At 42.6% G+C, this 21398-nt stretch overlaps 2 protein-coding genes across 3 annotated transcripts in view; both read left to right on the top strand.

The window, feature by feature from the left end:
- The window catches only part of LOC108942215 (E3 ubiquitin-protein ligase Midline-1-like), a 77319-nt gene extending 72355 nt beyond the window's left edge, over positions 1–4964 (top strand). For both annotated transcript variants that reach the window (XM_018765373.2, XM_018765380.2), the window contains exons 6-10: positions 158–285; positions 571–714; positions 2802–2963; positions 3443–3650; positions 4616–4964. In XM_018765373.2, the coding sequence (XP_018620889.1) occupies positions 158–285; positions 571–714; positions 2802–2963; positions 3443–3650; positions 4616–4964 (991 nt within the window). The remainder of the gene's footprint in view (positions 1–157; positions 286–570; positions 715–2801; positions 2964–3442; positions 3651–4615) is intronic.
- Positions 4965–10544: 5580 nt separating this feature from the next.
- LOC108942103 (kidney mitochondrial carrier protein 1) lies at positions 10545–18382 on the top strand. The gene is made up of 9 exons (XM_018765212.2): positions 10545–10758; positions 10866–11013; positions 11927–12021; positions 12382–12467; positions 14270–14365; positions 14512–14636; positions 15101–15239; positions 16088–16168; positions 16552–18382. The coding sequence occupies exons 1-9, from the start codon at positions 10695–10697 to the stop codon at positions 16591–16593; spliced, it is 876 nt and encodes a 291-aa protein (XP_018620728.1). The 5' UTR covers positions 10545–10694; the 3' UTR covers positions 16594–18382.
- Positions 18383–21398: the final 3016 nt, after the last annotated feature.

Genomic DNA, 21398 nt, shown 5'->3' with positions numbered 1-21398 from the left:
CATACTTACGTAAGTTGTCATTCCTAGAAAATTGATTCCAACGATTAAATTCATGCCGTTGCTTTCTCTTAGCCTTAGGCAGTGTCATGGATTTGCCCTTTGCAGCAAAACATACAAATATAAGCCAGAAATATTGATTTTTTTTTTTGTATTTCAGGATTTCTATGGCAACAGCATCATCTCAAGTTCTGATACCTGAAATCAATCTGAATGACACATTTGACACGTTTGCATTGGACTTCAGCAGAGAGAAGAAGATGCTGGAATGTCTGGATTACTTAACAGGTACAATGTACATTAATTTGTTGTTTGTCTGATAATAAAATGATGGCATACAACATTTTATACAGCGTTTCTTGGTAACAATGACATATTTCCATTTTAAGTATATCCAACTATGATCAGTGGTGTTTTCCAGATAACAGCACATGTAGAAATAAATGTTATACCCACTGAATGTTGGATTAGGCCTGATATTTTAATACCCATATGCTTTAGTTTGAAAATATCACAGCTCTTTACATATGTGCGTTAGCCCTGTTGAAGTGTCTTTCACCTTGTCTCTTACAGCTCCAAACCCTCCGGGGATCCGTGAGGAGCTGTGCACGGCATCGTACGACACCATCACCGTGCACTGGACTTCGGACGACGAGTTCAGCGTGGTCTCCTATGAGCTTCAATACGCAATTTTCACCGGACAGGCCAATGTTGTCAGTAAGTGAATGTACTGGGGTGAAAAACAGGCAGGCAATGATATATCCTTTTCCCAAATGTATATCTTTTCTAAAAGTATCAAGTGATAATGTCCACACTAACCTACTCTAATTTAGTCCAAATCATTTCCAGTCTCATTGGCTTTCATGTTTGTACATAATGGAAGAAATAATGTGCAATGCGCTTTTTGAAATGATATACTGCTGCTGTATTGTAGCTGTAGGAGCATAAATTTTAGCTTACAAATAGAAATTGAATACATCTGAAACAGGGGGTGTGGTGGTGCAGTGGTGCAGTGGGTTGAACTGGGTTGAACTGGGTCCTGCTCTCTAGTGGGTCGGGGGTTTGAGTCCTGCTTGGGGTGCCTTGAAGTGGCATCTTGTCCTTGGTGTGTCTCCTCCCCCCTCCTGCCTTATGCCCTGTGTTGCCAGGTTAGGCTCTGGCTCCCTGCAACCCCATAATGGACAAGCGGTTCAGATGGTGTGCATACACATCTGAAACGTAAAAAGTCATAAGTTGGAGAAGCAGTAAATTAACCTTTTCTTGGATTTGCATTTGGAGATGAGCACCAGTGCACCTCAAAACACTATAGTAAGGCTACCGCACTCCTCAGATATTTAAGAGTTAGCGATGCAATTAAGGAGTAATTATCTTAATTTGAACTCTCAAAACTGAAAGGTATAAAGATAATATCTCAAAAAATGGCATATCTGCCCCTTTAAACTGGTTTACTGCATTTAGTTTTCAGATCGTATTAATAACATCCCTTTATCTGCAACCTGTGACTGATTACAGGCCTCGGGGAGATTCTGATCTGGGAATCTGGGAGGAAATGGATGGTTCTGGGGTCCAGATTGCTTATCTTTCTCTACCCTGCAGTTCAAACAAACTGATTAAATAGCTTCGTCCCCTGTGAGAGACAAACATGTTCAATCACGCCGCGCCACATGAATTTGCTCCTGCTTTAACACTGTGACTTTCCAACAGATAAGGAAAGAGCATAGAATGATGGAGCAGTCGGATGTTTTAATAATGAAAAGACAGTAGCAATCGTCCTGCAATGTACTGTACTCTGGAAAAAAGAAAAGCAGTTGCTAGTGTTACGACCCACGTTACCGAAAGGCGCACCCTTGTAACGGGAACAGATTTTTGTTGAAAATAGACACAAATAACAGGAATTATGGGAAATGTAAAATAGTGGTGCAACCGCAGAGGGGACTGCCAAGGACTATAAGTGTGTGGTCACCTGATGGGGGGCATCAAAGGCTGGCTTAAGGTGCAGGACCTTGAGGAAAAGGGGTTCCTTGGCTTGAGAGCATTATTTCCTTGGATATCCACTGATGCTTTTTACAGTGTCTTAGTGTTTCAATAAATGTCCATCATGGACAACTTCCTTGAGTCTTTCTTTGTCCCTTTCAGAGTCCAAAGCTGCGCTCTCTACATTACATTTGGTATGAATGTGTGTGATTTCCATAACTGGTGTCTCATCTAAGCTGTATCCTCTTTCCTTACGTAAGCTTCCAGGATAGGCTCCAGACCACCATGACCATGCCTTTGACACACAGTTCTCCATAATGGATGTATGGATGAATGAATGTCGGATTTCGTTGGGTAGGGAGCTAAAGAAGAATCGTTGAAACCTGAGGAGGCTGTCTGGTCAGTTAGGGGTTAAGGATCATGGTCTGTGTTTTAGTCCCTGGAGGTCATCTGCTGGTGTGATCTTTAGCAAAGTGCTCATCCTCAGTTGCCTCAAAAAATATCCAGCTGCAGCAGTATAAATGAGTAACGCTCTTAAATGGTAAGCTGTGTAATTTTCTTCAGATAAAAGTGTCACCTAGGTGTATAAATAAATAATAAGCCAACCAAAGTGGGCCACAGGTTCTTGATTTGAAAGGAAATTTAACAAATAGTGCTGCAAGGAGTACTGTGTGAGTGTAGCGCCAATGAACAGATGCCTTTCACATAGCCTCCCCAGCTGGCGTGCTGCTTGCAAACAACGTGAACCTCACGTACAATTGCTGACGCCTCCAGTGGCATCAGACTGATTCCCTTTCACGCCACGTCCACTCACCCTTCTGCACGTGCAGGCTTGTGCAACTCGGCCGACAGCTGGATGATCGTGCCCAACATCAAGCAGAACCACTACACGGTACACGGGCTGCAGTGTGGCACCAAGTACATTTTCATCGTGAAGGCCATCAACCAGGCGGGGAGCCGCAGCAGCGAGCCCGGCACGCTGAAGACCAACAGTGAGCACGTCTCCTTTGTGCCTACTGACAAACAACATGTGACATTTATTTGTGACCAGCACTGAGCACAGCCATTTTCGTTCTAAGACTGTACATAGTATGTACGGTTTTGTAACCCTGCCTACAATTAGCATTATGACTGGATTTAAAACCACAATCAAACCACAATTGCGGGTCATCTGGTAGCATAGTGGTTAGCGCTCTAGCTTTTGGTCCCAAAGGTCACAAGTTTTGAATCCCACCTCAAGCTGTAGTACCCTTGAGCAAGGTACTTACCATAAATTGCTCCAGTAAAGTTATCCAGCTGTTTAAATGGGTAAATAATTGTAAGTAGATTAACATTGTAGGAAAAAAGTGTGAGCTAGATTAATAAATGTGAATCATGTTCTCTTAACAATGATCACTGTTGTAGGTGTTGTGTGGATAGCCAAAGTTCCATAGACATTCATCACAAAATTGTGTGGTTATTCTTACTTTAGGTCAGCCTTTTAGGCTCGACCCCAAGACAGCACATAGGAAGCTGAAGGTCTCCCATGACAACCTGACGGTGGAGCGAGACGAAACATCGTCGAAAAAGAGCCATGCACAGGACCGCTTCGCCAGCCAGGGCAGTTATGGCGTCTTGGGAAATGCGTACATCGACAGTGGGCGACACTACTGGGAGGCCCTAATTGGTGGAAGCACATGGTATGGGAATCGTGATACGTTGGTCATGCAACGTGATTCATACACGACGTTGAGGAATAATGTGAAAAGGCTCCGCAAAACCCATTGAAGGCGCTATTGTGTGGACTGTGTTTAATACTTTACAGGAGCTGTTTTTTACTATTTGTTACAATGGCTAGAATTTTCTGTTTTATTCCTAAGACACTCTTTTAAAAATTTTAATTAAATTAAATTAAATTAAATTTGGGGGGTGCGGTGGCGCAGTGGGTTGGACCGCAGTCCTGCTCTCCGGTGGGTCTGGGGTTCAAGTCCCGCTTGGGGTGCCTTGCGGCGGACTGGCGTCCCGTCCTGGGTGTGTCCCCTCCCCCTCCGGCTTTACGCCCTGTGTTACTGGGTAGGCTCCGGTTCCCCGTGACCCCGTATGGGACAAGCGGTTCTGAAAATGTGTGTGTGTGTGTGTAAATTAAATTTTTTAAAAAAAGTCTCAAATACAATTTTAAAAAACTTAAATATAATTTAAAAAATGTATTTTTCCACTCAACAAATGTTCAGTTCAGTTGTCAGTTTCCTGATTACTTGGTGTATATAACTATAATTTGGTCCGTTAGGCTTACAATAATAATGAGTATTGTCTTTTTTTTTCCGGATTAACTTTGACAGTGTGGTGGCAGTTTCATACCAGTTTATAGAGCTGAATTTTTAAACAGTAATTAAAATTAACTACCTTACTAGAGGGACTGCAAGGCTGCTCTGTACGCTTGAACCTGCGTTTGAACCTTCTCTCCTTTCTGTCCCATTCTGGGACCTCCAGTCATTATGAATCCTTTATTTCACTGTCACTGTTGTGTCCTGTTGCTAAGAGCTTTAGTTGCTTGGAGCAATTGCATTATTTTTGTCTATTTTTTACCATGCAAAGAACTTTCATCTGCAGTGATCTTACGAATACGTACGTTATGAACCAAAGCACCTTCTACCTGCTCTTTTAGGTACGCAGTAGGCATCGCCTACAAGTCGGCCCCGAAGCACGAGTGGGTGGGGAAGAACGCATCCTCGTGGGTGCTGAGCCGCTGTAACAACACCTGGGTGGTGCGCCACAACAGCAAGGAGATGCCCATCGAGCCGTCGCCCCACCTGCGGCGCCTGGGAGTGCTGCTGGACTACGACAGCGGCTCGCTCACCTTCTACGACGCCGTGGCCTCGCAGCACCTGTACACATTCGACATTGCCTTCGCCCAGCCCGTGTGCCCCGTCTTCAACGTGTGGAACAAGTGCTTGACTGTCCTCACTGGGCTGCCCATCCCGGACCACCTGGAGAGGGCGGAGCTGGACAACTAGGCAACATGAGAAATGCACAGGAGGGAGGGAGGGAGGGAGGGAGGGACAGTGGGAGAAGTCCTCTCCGAACATGAGGTGGCTGCTGGGTAGACTTCCGCCGCTATGCTGTAGGAAATTTACGAAAAAGCCATGGCTTGACATATTTTTACTTTTACTCTTAAAGTAATAGGTCATGAATAGTAATAAATTATTTATGGAGGATTCTTCCATGTGAAATATTGTAGGTTTGTTCTTGCTTTGCACATTCATTACTATAATATTTATGTGTAGAGGATTTTTTGGGTTATTTCAAAAAAAAAAAAAAAAGAAAAAGAAGGCTATCCCATATAAAGAACCTGACATTCCTGCATTCCTGTGTTCCTTTTACATGGGTGCTTATCACTGTTGTACCAAGCTCATGCTCCAGTGTTTATTTTTGCCTGCAGACACTGACATGACAATTTTAATGAAATAGGAAGGCTGATGGCTAATTATTGATCAGACATTAATGAGTTGTCATGTATTTTTTTTTTTTTTGTTTTTGTCTTTCTCTGTACCTAATTTCTGCAGCACTGACCGTACATGCACATCAATGTGAAAAAATATGTGCAAAGCATGTGCTCTGTTTACAAAATCATTTTTCTCTGCCATAACCCTCCTGTATTATTGCAGGTACATCTTTGGGATTGTAGCACTATTTCAGAAACATTGGTACAAGTAACATAGCGGAGACTTTTTTTCTTCTTTTTTGTGAGACTCATGATAGTTAACCATTCATTCACATTACTCCTCTACAGTAGGAATAAAACGGTTCTTCATTTTGCTAATCTGTTTGGAGCATATGCAATGAAACAACTGGACAAATCCACACACATATATGTGCGACTTAAATGATATGTATGCCTTTCAAACTAATTACCATAGTAAATTCAGCTTTGTAGTGCTAAGTATTTGAATTGTTCACCAGCCGTCCACGGTCATTATTTCAAAAGGCCACAGACACAACCCCACAAACCGATGTTTGGTGGTTCTGGTAGTAGGATGTCTTCAGTACATTTCTCTGGACAGTGTGCCGGAAGTAAGACATTAGACATTTACAGTCGAAAATTACAAGGACCTGAGCGGTTCAAGAGACACACTTGAATTTTTGCGATACCTTCTTCGTTGCTGGTGATGAGTTTTGACAGGAAAGTGACTCGATTGATTTTTCTGACATGCCTTCTTGACACGAAATTGTGAGGGGAAAAAAATCCATGTCAATATGTATGTTGTTTACGATCGTATAATTTTTACATTCCACTGTGTCATCAATGGGATGTTAGGTCTTAGATTTTAGATGTATGGACACATTCATGGAAAGGAGACAGCAGATTTCCCCCAAATGCCTGGATCACAGTGCAATTCTTTTCTAGTAGTTTCTTTGTGAAAACAAAAATAAAATGATTTATTCGATACTATGTGTCATGTCTACATTTTGTGGATTATAATTTTAGTTTACACTGTTGTGTTTTTTACAGCTACATAATCTTATATACGAGAGTGAGTCTAAAAGTATCAGCAATATTAGAAATTACAAATGAAATACAGATTATTGTGGATATTTTTTTACTTATCCGTGTGTGTATTTATAAATAGTAAGATGAGGTGTTCTGAAATAGATGAAATTTGTTACTAAAGCTATATAACTCGTATCTTTTTAGTAAGTTATCATCTTTGATTAAATGGTCATTAAAAAGACTTCAAAACAGAACATAATGCATGATGGATAAACAATATGCATTGTTCAGCTGTACTGTGGTTACTTCTTATAGTTTAAGATGTGACAATTATTAGTCTTAAATCTGATGTTTTTTTCATAGGATTTGCAGATAAATATATTATGTCTGGCAAATGGCACAGAAACAAAGAAAATAGCCCGAGTGTTGCCTTCAATATCCCCTTTTGTCTTCCATATGCATCCAGACTTTTCCGCCCAATTGTTTCTAAGATTAGTCTACAAGCTGTCGAATTGCCCTGAGAACTTCCTTTAGACGACAAGCTGGTTTCCTTGTGAAGTGGCAGGATTGTTGATATTCCCACAAGGTCAGTAGTGTGAACCGCTAGTGTGGCATTTACCCACTGCAGCTACACAACAAAAACAGGACTTCCTGCTGCTGCAAATAAAAAATTAAAAGGCAGTTCTGTTTCTCTATCCTTGCGTGTTATTTAAACAATTTTTCATCTATCAGGCAGCACGGTCACTAACTTCATCGCTGAAGTCCCCTGCTTAAATATTGAAAAAAATGCGAAGCAAAGTTTTGAAGGTTAAGGTGACAGTTTAAGGTATAACATGTCATCTTAAATAAATAAATAATCCAAAGAAGACAAATAATGTGAAATGTTATCCTTTTTTCAATAGCAGCAATAAAAATTTAATTTATAATTTTTCTGTTGGTCAAAAAATATTCATAAATTTAAATTTTACTTTTTTACCCAGATATTATTTTTTCAGTGTAACTTGTGGAGTATTTCACTGTAATTACTTTGTACAAGAGATAAACAGTGGTCAACATCTTTATGGTACCAATGATTACACCAGAAAGGTGGTGTGAAGTATACAGATTTGTATAATATTTTCTCTTGCCAATAAGTGATATTTTTACAGAACTCCTGTGCCGCAGCGCAACTAATGGACAACTTCAGCACCAAACAAGCAATTTCCTGTGAATGACAGGATGCCTTCTGACATGCCCCACCATCCTCCAGGAACCCTGCCCAAAGCCTCTCCGGACTACCACTGGAACACAAAGCATGAACTCGCCTTGACCCTGCCGTCCATTAGCACCTGTCCCAGATCATGACAAAGCAGCCGGTCGCCACCATCGTCTTCCTGCCACTCTGCCACAAAGACCATTGCGCTCCACCCTGCCCACATCTGGCCGTTTTAGGGGGCTTTAAGACGAACCGAAATGTTTGCCAGTTCTTTTGCTTCATAGAGCAATGCAGAGTAACCTGGAACACCTCCAAGCGGCTGCTGCCTGTCACCATGTGATAGGAATTTTCATACACCTCTTAGCCCGGAGGTAGCAGGTTGTGTAAGAGATAAGGAAAGAGAGTTGACTAAATTTGTTGTAAAAAAAAGTAAAGTTAATAAAAAAAAGGCAAAGTTCTTTTTTGTTCTCATCTTTTGTGAAAAAATAACAAAAATGTCTTTCATGCTTCTCAGCGTGATGCTCACTTTCGTTCTGCTCTGGGGAAAATTGAGTAGAACCGTATTGTATGAATATCAGTTGCATGTATTTCAGAAACTTTCTGGCATTTACAAATTTATATATAAATGTATGTGTGTGTGTGTGTGTGTGTGTATATATATATATAAATACACACACACATAGAGAGCATATATACGTATATAGTGTGCATATATAAATATATACATTTATACATATATTATAAATATATACACACTTACCATACTCTGTATATACACTCTATAGATTCTAGGTTTTCATCACATTAAATACAATACAATTTTTTTTGTATTGTATTAGCATTTTATCTTTCAGATGTGCAGCTAAATTACAGAATTAACCACAGCACCCAAGCAACTGGCAGTTCAAAATGTCCCTGTAAAAGTTAGAAATGAAAACGAGGTAAGTTAAAGTCCAAAGGTACCATACGAGAAGGTGGGAATGGTGCCATGCCGATGTTAAGAACTCGGAAACTTGTGAAGTGAATGCTGAGATGTCTTCTGATGTGGTTTTCCTCTTTTTAGTCACATAATTTTGATTTGGTCAATTGGTATGACATCCTTGGCTTGCTGTGTGCTGGGAGCTTCCTCCAGGCTTATTAACCTGCTCCAATCTATGTTCCCCAAACATGAACAGGTCAGAAATGTGTTTTTAACAGACACTGGAGGTATGTGAACACATTTATTTAGTTTCCCCAATGATACAAACACAGAAGGAGACAATTGTTTTACGGTGAATGTCAAATTTCCGGAAAAAGTTTCCACTCAGCCTGCATTAAATGAAATTCTGTGATAGAACGTTTCTTTGCTCTCCCTTAAGTTTGCCCCAGGCGATGTTCAAAACAAAACCCTGCTTAATACAGTTGAATGAGGATGCGTCTCAAAGTTGGCCCATAGCGCAAAACACTCATAGTGGGTCATTAATCAAGGGCCCCACAGACAGTCGGTGTGTTTGGGGCCTTTCCACACTGGGGGCCAGTTTACCCCACGGTGCTTTGGTGCTGATGAGCACATTGCTCCACCACATTTTTCGAACCCTACATTGCCATTTTCAAAGGGTCCCAGAGGGAAGTGCCAAGACACCAGGCAACCATAAAAGAGTGAGTGTGCCCCCTAGTGGCAGAAAACACCTATTACACGTTTTCTACCCATCACTTCATCACATTTATTAAAACATTCAGCATACAAATTCACCACCATGGAAAACAAATCTGTTTTGTTTAATCCAACATTTCGCACTAAACCAATTTGCTGGATTAGGTAAAATCAGACATTTTAATTAAACTTATGTTAATATCAGATTTAATCCTGTTTTTCATTGTTGGGACAAAATATTGACAAATAACAGCTGTATACACTTAGAGGTCACCATAAAAGTGATTTTAAGAAGGAAAAGTGAAACCCAAATGTGAATGAAGGACTAAGAGCTCCCAATGGAAAACACGACCTCTAGCGGCCAGTTTCCGCCTCTGCAACCATGAGCTTTGAACACGTGCCGCAGCGCTGGAATTATAATGATCGGCTCTCAGGGGAAGAAGTACAAATCATTCGTGAGGAAGAAACCATAACGGGCAGTTTTTTTGGAATATAATGCACGATGGGTTGATGCTGCGAATCAGACAAACTAAATATATTTGTGGGAAAATCTGAAGAAGTTCACATACCTTTTAGCCAAATAAAATTTAAAGGTGAAACAATTTGTACTGGCATATTTGCGCTGTCAATATTTGGCTGAAAGGGACACAGACACCCCAGTCTTCTAGAATTTACTGTTATAAGACACAGATTTGCCCTGAACCTTGTTGTAAGATGTGATTCCCCCCTTGACAGCCCATGATGCCCCTGTATGTAATATCCCCATACCCCAATACCCTCTTGACACCCCTTTGTACCGTAGTAATGCTACCAAAACACCCTCTTGATGCCCAATGATACCACTGATGCCCCCATAACACTTGCTTATACCCTCATTATTCCCCATTAAAAGCCTTTAATACGCCAGCCAGTGTCATGATTCAGACGGCTGCTGTGTGCAATCGACGTTCGCCAACTCGCAAACACGCGGTTTAAATCAAATATTTAACTTTAAAATGAACTTCTGCTGTATTTTTAAGTTTTATTAAACTATATTAAACTAAACAGTCTGATTTCTTTAAACGCAGGATAGCGCAAAGTCGAAAAATGCTTCTCTGAAATAGAACAGAAAGTAACTTGGAGACGTTCTCAAAAACAGAACACAGTCACGTGTTTCCACTCGGAAACGGGTAACGCAGCTGCGCAGTGAGCGCTCCGTAACTGCGTGCGAGCGCGCGCATGGGGCGGGAAAGGGGTCCTGGGTGGGGGCGTGGCAGGGGCGTGGCAGGGGCGGGGCTGGATGTTCTCTCTCCGAGGCCTGGGACGCTCGTAGCAAGAGTTTTGAGATGAAGAACGGACCGCTCGTCGGGGTCGACCGGTTTCAGTGATCCGTCCCAGCGGTGTTGCTCGGCAGCCCGGTGTCCTGCGGGGTCCCGCCGTGTCTCGCCATGTCCAGCGGGCAGTGGAAGCCCTTCGTGTTCGGCGGACTGGCCTCGGTCACCGCAGAATGCGGTACAAAATCGCTCTTCTGTCCGACCGACACGCACAGGGAGGGTGAAATCATGTACCGTCCGAGGTGCCTGAAATAACTTTTTAAAACTTTTTTTTCTTTTTTTTAGGTACCTTCCCCATCGACCTGACCAAAACACGTCTCCAGGTGCAGGGCCAGGTGGGCGACAGCAAGTTCCGGGAGATCCGCTACCGGGGGATGCTGCACGCGCTCGGCCGGATCTGCAGGGAGGAAGGGCTGCGCGCGCTCTACTCCGGGTGGGCAGCAGCATGTCTCGTGTCCGCGTGTCCCCTTCCTGTCCAGCGCGTTCGTGTCCACCCATCGACTCGAGGAACGTCTCGCCCACCGCCCTCATGCTGTTCCCACAGTCCGTGGGCGGCGGCTGAGTATGGTGAGCATGGCGAGTAGTGTAGTGAGTATAGTGAGTGACTATATATATATGATGAGTGTAGTGTGAGAATAGTGAGTCAGTGTGGTGAGTAGTTTCGTGAGTTTAGTGATTGAGTATGGTGATTTGTGGTGAGTATGGTAAGTGAGCGAGTATGGTGAGTATAGCGATTATGCTGAGTATAGCAAGTGTATTGGGAATAGTGAGTATAGTGATTGTGTGGCAAGTATGGTAAGTATAGTGAGAGACTATGATAAGAATAGTGAGTGTGCTGAGTAGTGTCATGAGTATAGTGAGTGTATTGGGAACAGTGAGTATATTAAGTGACTATATGATGAGTACAGTGAGTGTGGTGAATATAGTGAGTAACTGTATCATGAATGTGATGAGTACAGTGAGTGACTATATAATGAGTGTATTGAGAATAGTGAGTGTAGTGAGTGACTATATGATGAGTGCAGTGAGTGTGGTGAGTAGTGTAGTGAGTATAGTGATTATGACGAGGATGGTGAGTGTATTGAGAATAGTGAGTGTGGTGAGTATACTAACTATGGTGAGCATGGTAAGTGTCCTGAACATAGTGAGTATAGTGACCATGCCATGGTAAGTGACTATGATGCATGTAGTGGGTATAGTGACTATAGTGAGCATGGCGAATATGGTGACTACACTGGTCATTGCAAGTATAGTGAGCTTGATGATGAGTATGGTGGCTATGGCGAGTATAGTGAGCATGGTGAGCATGGTTCCTGCGCCCTAAAGCGTGTGGTTTGGTCCAACAGAATAGCCCCTGCGGTGCTCCGACAAGCCTCTTATGGGACCATCAAGATTGGCACCTATCAGAGCTTCAAGCGTCTTCTAGTCGAAAACCCAGAAGGTGAGCGTGTGTCTGACATGAGGCCAAGTGTCACTGCCTACAGCCATCAGTGTGTTTAGTATCGCTGTTTCACTGGGACATGTCATAGCAGGAAGAATCTTACAAGTCGGTAAGCAGGGAATTTTTCTTTGTGTTTTTTCTTTTCTTTTTTTTTTCTTTCTTTGTCCAAATGTCTAGTTCTGTGTCATTGACTGTCTGTGGTGCAATATGTGAGAGTACTGTGGATTGCTGGGTGTTTTCTCTTTTGGGACTTTGGGGGGGGGGGGCTTTCTTTTAGTCCACTGGGAGCTTCCTGTTTGTCTCCATGCGTTCTGTGTCGGCGAGCGCAGACATCTCGTGATCTGTTCCCTCGCGATGCAGATGAAACCCTGCTCACGAACGTGCTTTGCGGCGTGCTCTCTGGAGTCATCTCCTCATCCATCGCCAACCCCACAGATGTGCTCAAGGTGAGAGGAAGACTGTGAGATGTTCCAACCCGGCAGTGTTTTGCGTACGGTTGAAAGCTACAGAGCTTGCACTTATGACGGTTTACCAGTTCAGAACTAGAGAAGTACTAAAAGTCATGGGCTGCAACATTTTAACTTGCAAAACTTCCTGTTGTGCATTCCATTTAATTCTCTTCTCAAAGAACCATGAGTGAACATATGTGCGTTTCGAACCTGGGCTGTGCTCTCCCGTGTTATTGTCACGTGGCTTTTTTTTTTTTAAGTCCTCCTCAGTGTTTTATGTTAATTGTTGTGCAGACGTACTGCACGCTCCACGATCTGCCAAAACCCTTTTAGGACAATGCAGATGCATTGTGGGAAATATAATAATCATCTTGATGGTACAGAAAGTATTGACACATGATTTTTATGACTCGGCCTTGGCAGGCAATGGATTTTTGCACAATGGAATGCACTACTGCTGCACAGTGATCTTCATGTTCTGCTCAGATGTGTGTGTGTGTGTGTGTGTGTGTGTGTGTGTGTGTGTGTGCGTGTGTGTGTGTGTGCGGACGCGCGCATGCATGCAGTTTATGGTTCCAGCAATAAAATGTTTTGGCAGTAATATTGAGCACATTTTTGTGGCACAGCTCACTCGCTTCATTAGAAGACATTGGTCCTGGGTGATCGTTAGCATCATGTGACGCACCATCCTGGTACACAATGTTCTTTCTGGTCTGCAAAGGACTTAGTTGAGGACTAAGTAGTCTTTGTTCCATTTGATTTATGGAAATGTTGGCTAGGGGTGGAGCAGTCGGTGGGAGAAAGGTGTCAGATTCCTTTTTATAATATATATTTGAGGGAAAAAAAAAAAAGAAAAAAAAAATCCTGAGATCATGTGGTCATCTTTCTGGCTGCACACGATAGACCGGAACCTCTTTCCATCATCTTTTAGACATCTCTGTTTGTCTTATCCACACACTACCTGTAGACACAGGTGCACAATGTGTTCTGTGACCTTAACTGTGGATGGTACCCGTGTCGAGTTTCACGCCCAAATCTGGCGCTTACACTTGGAACATAGAAGAGCAGATGAATGGAATGGATTGGAATGGAGTGTCACTGGAGACACGAACCTACTTTTACAACATGCGGTGTATTTATAGTCCGGGACTCACATAGTGTCCTTGGCAAGATTGCGTCGTGTCTGAAGGCTGTGGGTAAGCAAGGCCCTAAAATACACCCACCGATACGGTTAGCAGACCTACGGTATTCAGCATGGATAAGTTTTTAAATATCAACTTTGTGAAAAATGATGTGCTTTGTTTGCCCTGTTGTTGGTTTGATTTGTTTTGTTTTGTTGAGCCCATAAAATATCAGACTGTCCATGTGCAGCAGTTTGATCACATTTTCAGCATACAGGGGACCTGCTCCTGATTTTCTGTGAGATAAGTTTCCAGGCTGCAGTGTATAAGTTAAACTAGTTGTAGCAGTTCGAGCTGTTTCCCTTGGTTATGAAGTTGGCATGTCCACAACTCGTCTCCTGCTGTAGTACCCTTGAGCAAGGTGTTTACCCTAAAAATACCTTGGTAAGAATTATCCAGCTGTATAAATGGATAAATATTTGTTGCAGGCTTAACACTGTGAGTTGCTTTGGGGTAAAGTGTCCACTAAAGGAATAAATGTAAATATTGGGGGGTTTCTGAAAGGCAGCGTGTATAAAGGTGTTTTTTAACAGTGAATGAAATTGAGTTTTTCCACATTCATTCAAGGCACACCTTGTATTGATCACAAACTCTCACCTGTACTCTTTTTCTACTCAGATCCGGATGCAGGCGCAGGGAAGAGTGATTCAGGGGGGCATGATGGGAAACTTCATAGACATCTACCAGCAGGAGGGAACACGTGGACTTTGGAAGGTGAATTTTTTGCTGATGGGCTCAATCCACTGGAGCTGCAGTGTCACCCTTAAGCCCTTTATTTCTTTTTTTTAATTGCATCTTCATATGTTCCCCCCATGAATGCACCTGGCAGAGTTTTATATCGGTTATTCACTGGTCTGTAGGGGGTGTCTCTGACTGCTCAGAGGGCTGCCATTGTGGTGGGAGTGGAGCTGCCAGTGTATGACCTCACCAAGAAGCGGCTGATCCTCTCTGGTTACATGGGAGACACGGTGTACACACACTTCCTGTGAGTTGCAGCCGGGCCTTCTTCACACATCTCGTCTTTTTCCCCACACAGATCGAGCTTAAGATTTTAGGACTAGCACTTCTGTTTGACAACAAATAAGAACATTCTGCTCCTCTGCAATTAAAAATATTGACCTGGTTCTTATCAGCATATGTTTTATAATTTTGGATTTTTTTTTTTTTTTTTTTGAGGACTTTCATTTTTCAGTGGATGAAACTGGTTTGAAAACAAATATGTTTGTCAGTATGTTTTGTGACCTCCCATTTGTGTTTTCATTGTCGAACACTGGAGGTGATGTTCACATTAAGATTTTGAATTGAGCTTCTTTTTGTATGTCCCCCCTGAATTCACACTTATCTTTCGTGTCTCGCTTGAGAATAATTGAATAAGGAGGATTTTATTCGGACTCCGGGAACAAACATGTGCCTCCTGACCCGATGATGCCTCAATACTGTGGCTTCCAGCTCCAGTGTGGTGTGCGGCTTGGCCGGAGCCCTGGCCTCGAACCCCATCGACGTGGTGCGGACTCGCATGATGAACCAGAGAGCCCTTCTGGACGGCACCTCCGGGGGATACAAAGGCACTGTGGACTGTCTCGTGAAGGTAGCCCCGAAAGCAGGCAGAGAGTCCTTGTCTTGTATGAATAACAGAGAAGCTGGCTGAAAGTCACTGAAGGTCTATGTCCCCTAAGATGAAGGGGTCAGAAAAATATCTTCATTGTGTGTTTTGTTGTGGCAGCAGGTGATACGTTCGTTAGAGCTGCTATCCTGACTCCGAAGGCTTTAAGCTTGTGTTCTATCTTCTACCGTAGGACCCCTGATTAAGGTACTTACCCTGATTTGGTGCAGTAAAAAAAATTACCCAAGTACCCCACCTTAAAGAAAAGCATCAGATAAATGAATACATTTTACTTTAACATTTTCTCATTTAGCTGATGCTTTTCTCCAAAGCAACATACAAAGTTAAGCTTCTTACAATTATTTATGCATTTATGCAGCTGGGGAGTTTTGCTGGAACAGTTTAAAGTAAGTACCCTGTTCATGAGTACTAGAGCTGGAGGTGAGATTTGAACCTGTGACTTTTGAGTCCAAAGGCAGCAGCTCTAACCACCATGCAACTACCTGTCCCTACTGTAGTAAATAAATTAAATGAATATAATCAGTTTAATGAAGCAAGTTTTGTTATGGTGGCAAAGCAGGTAGCGCTGGTCTCTCTGAGCTCCTGGACTGTTGGTTTGTCCAACTCTGTGGAGTTTGCATGTTCTCCTCAAAAGCATGAAACTGCACATTTTGTGTGTGTATATGTTTGGTGTGTTGTCGTGTGATGGACTGGTGTCCCACCCTGGGCGTACACTGCCATGGTAAGCTCCGTACCACTATGACCCTGCGCTGGACAATTGGTTATTGATAATGAATGAATGAATCACATTCTAATTTTCTCTATTTATGTAGACATGGAGGTCAGAAGGTTTCCTCGCCTTGTACAAAGGTTTTTTCCCTAACTGGTTACGTCTCGGCCCATGGAATGTCATCGTATCCTTTCTCAGTTTCTTAGTACGAATGTTCTATGCCTTCGGATGCTGGTTTGGAATAGTATCTAAAATAATTGTGTGGTCGTTGCACACTTCCAGTTTTTGAGGTCCAGGGTGGGTGAGCGAGTCCTCAGCAATGCAATTAAGACAGGATTAAAGTCACGTAATGGGATTAGCAGAGGTGGAAATGCATAGAGCTCAAATGAATAGAAACGTGTAAATGCCTTGATGGGTACCAACTGGATCCAGTTTTGAGGAATGTTCCCTGTGAATTAGATCCAATATATATTTTTTTTTTTTCTTCCTTCTGGTAAAACAAAAAAAGTGTTGCTATGCGATATGTTTCTGCAGTTTATCTGTTCGTCCTTAACTTTCACACCACAGTTCTTCATCACCTACGAGCAGTTGAAGAAGCTTGACATGTAAATGTGTGGATCCAGTGCGGGGAATTTTTTTTTTTTTTTGTTAGAAAATGCATAAAATAACTGATTTATGTCATGTCACACGCTTATGATGTCACAGAACTGTCTGGGACTGGGTTTTTCAGGCCATCTGCACCAAGATGTGCGTACTGTGGTAATGACCAACCACTTGACTGGACACACAGGCAGTGATATTAACAACCCCTTTCTCGTGAGCCACAGTGTCAGTTTGGACACCAGGCAAAAAGGTGTGCAAACTGTGCTGTTTCAGACCAGCACGGTAAGTACACAAGTATTTGACAGTTTTCCAAAATGAAATGTCTTAAACTAAAGAGTTCAGAACAGACACACAAAGTTCAGTTGTGTACAAATTGCACTGCATGACATAATTAAAAAAAAAAAGCCTGTTCTTTAAATAGCATTCAAAGCCAATGAATCTGGTTTTATTGTTCAGTGTCTCACTCACTCGCTCACACACGCACACACATACACACACACACGTGTGTATGTCTATGTTAATGTTGACAGCATTATAACAAAATTTTGGATTCACTATTTGCCAAGTATGAAGCAAGGCAATTTACAGTGAGCCAAAATGTGATTTTCTCAGTTTTGTGTGTATATAATTAAAAAAAAAAAAAAAAAAAATTAATGTAAAGCATTTATATATTTGCATTTTGGCAGAAATAACAGTTGAGTTGTTTTTATGAGACATGGCACACTGCACATTACTTTCTCCACACACATACAGTATAACACATATACACTGCATATAGTCACTAGGTCCAGAATGGAGGCAACATAAATTATGACTTTAACCAGAGAGTTAAGAGTGGAGGCTGGAATTGTTACTCTTCTTCTGTGGAATTCATAGTACTGTATTAGGTTGTACTTGTAACAGCACAAGTCACTTTGGAAGACAGTGTTAGTAGGATTGCAGGTTAACTGATGATCTGAACTTTTTTTTTACAGTCTCAGAAAGGATGTTTTGTTTAAATATTTTTACTTATAACTGATCCGTTTACACCTAGGGATTCCTATGCGTCAAAATGAATTATTTTGTTACCCATTAAATTTTATTTTTAGAATTTTTTTTTCAATCTTAACAAGGCTGAAATTTAACGAACACAAAGGGTACATTAATCTTTTTTGTGCCTATGAAACTCTGAATGTCTGTGTATAATTTATATACATTCTATTTATCTAGGAGGTAAAATTAGTATGTGACTTTTGTCACATGATTTTTTCTATGTGGACCAGTGCCTTATTTCAGGTCTCCATACAGTTTTGTAAATTGCCAGAGTGTCATGTTTCAATGATTGCACCATCCATGCAGTTTGGTTTTTGTTGGCAAACGGATGGAAAGAATTAAATTGTTAGTTTTCAGCAGATCACTAACATGTGGGTCACATACAGCATGCTGTCATGTCAAGCATTTGTCACTTCAGTACTCAGTTTATATCTCCAAAGCCTGTGGTTATTCACGTATGTGCATGTAAACTGTGAACTTGATTAAATGAAAATATTGCCAAAGCGGGTGGCGTTTGGGCGGATGAAAACATTAGTCCATGACTAATGTTTTATGACTAATTGAGCAGTTGAAGCACCTTGTAAGTTGTTTATACCCTTAAATTGGGAAGAATTGGGAGAATACAGGATGTTACTGTGAGGTCTTATTATGTGTAACAAGTGTGTTCCAGCACCTTTGTACAGCTCTTTTAACAGTTCATTAATGTATTGCGTAATGTATATTATCGGCGCTTCTGAAATTGTAATAAAAAAGCTAAACTGAATGTGATGTTTTATGTTTGTACAGACTAAAGTTTTTTTTATTTCACTATGTGTCCACTAGTGCAAAGCTATTTAAGATTATTATATCTTTGGAAATTGAAGTTGAAATAAATGTATAACTGTACGTTTAAAGGCTTTAGAGTCAGATGAAGGTGGTACCGATACTGCCTAGGAGAAGCATATTGTTCACATGCTTAGCACTATGAAAGACATTGTAGAAAGTGAATAAAATACCTGCTGAGGGTGTAAAAAGACAGTGTAACTGGGCAGGACTCTTATTGGCTGTGTCACTGTTTTTATTATCTATACCCACAGGATATGGGAACTCACTCTGATTCACTATCAGTAACTTAATATGGAGTCACAATTACGTTTCTCTGTTCTTGCAGACTAAATGACACCTGATAATCAGGCTGTACAGCGCAGTACAGTGTACTGCAGTATAGAAATGTGCAAAGACCTAATGAGCACATCGGACATTAGGGGGCGCTACTGATCTCTGAAATGGGCTTCGCTCTCTTGGCTGCCACCTGCAGAAGCACTATTGCTCGGTACGTGAAATGTTCATGAGCTGCGCTGCCCACAAAGTCTACCCGGAGACTCTACAGGAGCAGAGCAGCGCCCCCCGGAGGGCAATGCTGGGGAACCACAGTCCTATAAGAGAAGCGCGGAAGAGTGACACACAAACGACTAATGAGCCTCAGCCATAGCAGTGGCTCCCCATCACATCAGAGACATATTCTAAAAGATCTGTACTTGTACTTTTTCGGCATCGTGCCGTTCAGAAGAGGCTGACATGCCTGTAACCGATACAGAGGAATATCATTTTGGTTTTTAAAAGGGCTCTGGTTTGAAATTTTTCTGAGCTCCACAGTTGCCATCAATTACCTGATTCGGAATTTAGAACCCGAAAGCATGAAAAATGATAAAACCCTTCTTTGGCTAAAGGCGTCTGGCTCCAACTCTATGTGACAATGGCAATTTGTACTAAAGTGGAAGTGGATCAGGTTGATGTTTTCACTCAATGGCAAAAGGAGACATGGCAGCATAACTCTTGTTTGCCATTCGTACAAGGTGCCCTACTGGGACTGGACCAGTAATATCAATCTGGAAAAGTTCAGTTTTGACAATCATGTTTTTATTCAAAAGTTATAGAAAAACATCTTTCACTTTCAATGTACAGCATCATTACAGTCTGTGGTACTCAACTGTAGGTTACTGAGTTCTAGGGTTTATACATCCTTGATAAGTGAAGAATACATCAATCCATCCATCCATCCATCCAGTCTTATCCAATGCAGTGGTCACAGTGCCCATCCTGGAATCACAGTTCATGAGGCAGGGTACACCCTGGGCAGGATGCAGGTCCGTTGCAGGGCACACACACATACATAGACACATTAAGGACAATTTAGAGTCACCAGTCCACTTGAAACACACGTCTTTGGACTGTGGGAGGAAACCAGAGCACTCGGAGGAAGTCCATGTGAATACGGGGATTACACTCAAACCGAGGAAGATTCAAACCCACCCCCAAACTCACGGTCCAGGCGCTGCGCTGCCCACCCGTCTCATTCGAAAATCAGTGTCTTTGTTCTGAAGCCTGCCTCACACTCAGGGATGTTTAACATGTTCAGTATCACTCTGTGCTACTTTCTGGGGTGGGATAAGGATTCCTCACATGGCCACACAGAATATTAGCTGTAGTATAGCGAGCTGTCAAGGAGAGATCTTTTAAGAGGGACGAGAATGAAGTGGAGAAATTACATTTGGGTCAGACATCTCCCGAATGGACACACGCGTCCATTTGACCCACGTTGTGGCCCCTGTGTGAATGTGATTCGCTCCACTTGTCCCCGCAGAGACCCGTCTTCCAGGGCTTATCGAAAGAGGCCTTATCTGCCTGCACCCAGTCCTTACTGAGAGCTGCTGACGTCACGGCCGAAAAACAAGGTTGGCCTGCACTCCGCGACGACTGCCAGCCACGGGCTCCTCCAGGATTGCTCCGTTTCAGCGCCAGCTTTTACGTGTTGAATGAGAAATAATGCAGCATTTCAGTGTTCATTGTATGTTTCTTACTGTGGCCCAATTTTGAGGAACGCGTTTTTTTCCTCGGCATGAGCGTTTTTGGAATTGTCGGGAGACGTGCCTCTTTGTTTCAGACGCGCGCCGTTCCGTTCGGCTTCCGTCCTGCCTTTTCACACGACAACGCGAGCCATGTCGCTCTTTGTTTGCGTTTCTATCGAACCGCCGACCTGGAGCGCTGCCCTTTCCTGCCTCCAGGACGGTCGCTGGGGGGCAGTACCGTTGCACAGGAGGCTCCTCCTGGACATTTTCATTTCGGATTTGGCTCTAGATGATCTGTCATGGATAATGGCTCAGCAACTGTGTCCTCTAAACCCACTGTGCCCTGCATGAAATTCCTACCAGATGTGGCGGAGGCGTTCCAGAATCGCAGTCCCCGTGCAAGTCTCAATTTTCAGCCCTGCTCTGTACCATAGAGGCGCCATCCCTCCATTTGTTCTGCCCTCGACTTCCCTGTCAGACGCACAGCAGGTCCGGCATTTCTTTCATCCACTGATCATATCTGTGCTCATCCACTCCTGGCAGTTAAAAAAAAAAAAAAAAAAAAAAAAAAAAGAAAATCTATTATGAACTTAGTTTTTATATATTTCTTTGCACTGGACGACAGAGGCCTTCGAGGTATGGGAATACTTATTCATTTTTACAGCTAGTTGAAGCATGTCAGCGTGGTAAATACCGTGGGAGCGTGCCCTCTTGAAAAGGGGCACGGCAACACATCGTAGTGAGCCCCTGCACACCGTGTTTTAATTGTCCAAGAGTTGCATCATGATCAAATGAGCTCTGCGTAAGCTGTCTGTCTGTCGTCCTCTAGTATTGACTTGCCGTACAGGCGCAGCGAGACAGCCCACTCTTTTTGATCAAACGCCTGCTTATCATGCAAGAGCGGATCCCTCCATTCCACCCCGACTTTGCCATCAAGGAAATCTCCCTGGA

This window comes from Scleropages formosus, chromosome 14 (genome assembly GCF_900964775.1).
Source record: "Scleropages formosus chromosome 14, fSclFor1.1, whole genome shotgun sequence".
Classification (NCBI taxonomy): domain Eukaryota; kingdom Metazoa; phylum Chordata; class Actinopteri; order Osteoglossiformes; family Osteoglossidae; genus Scleropages; species Scleropages formosus.
This window is presented reverse-complemented; position numbering and strand designations above follow the sequence as displayed.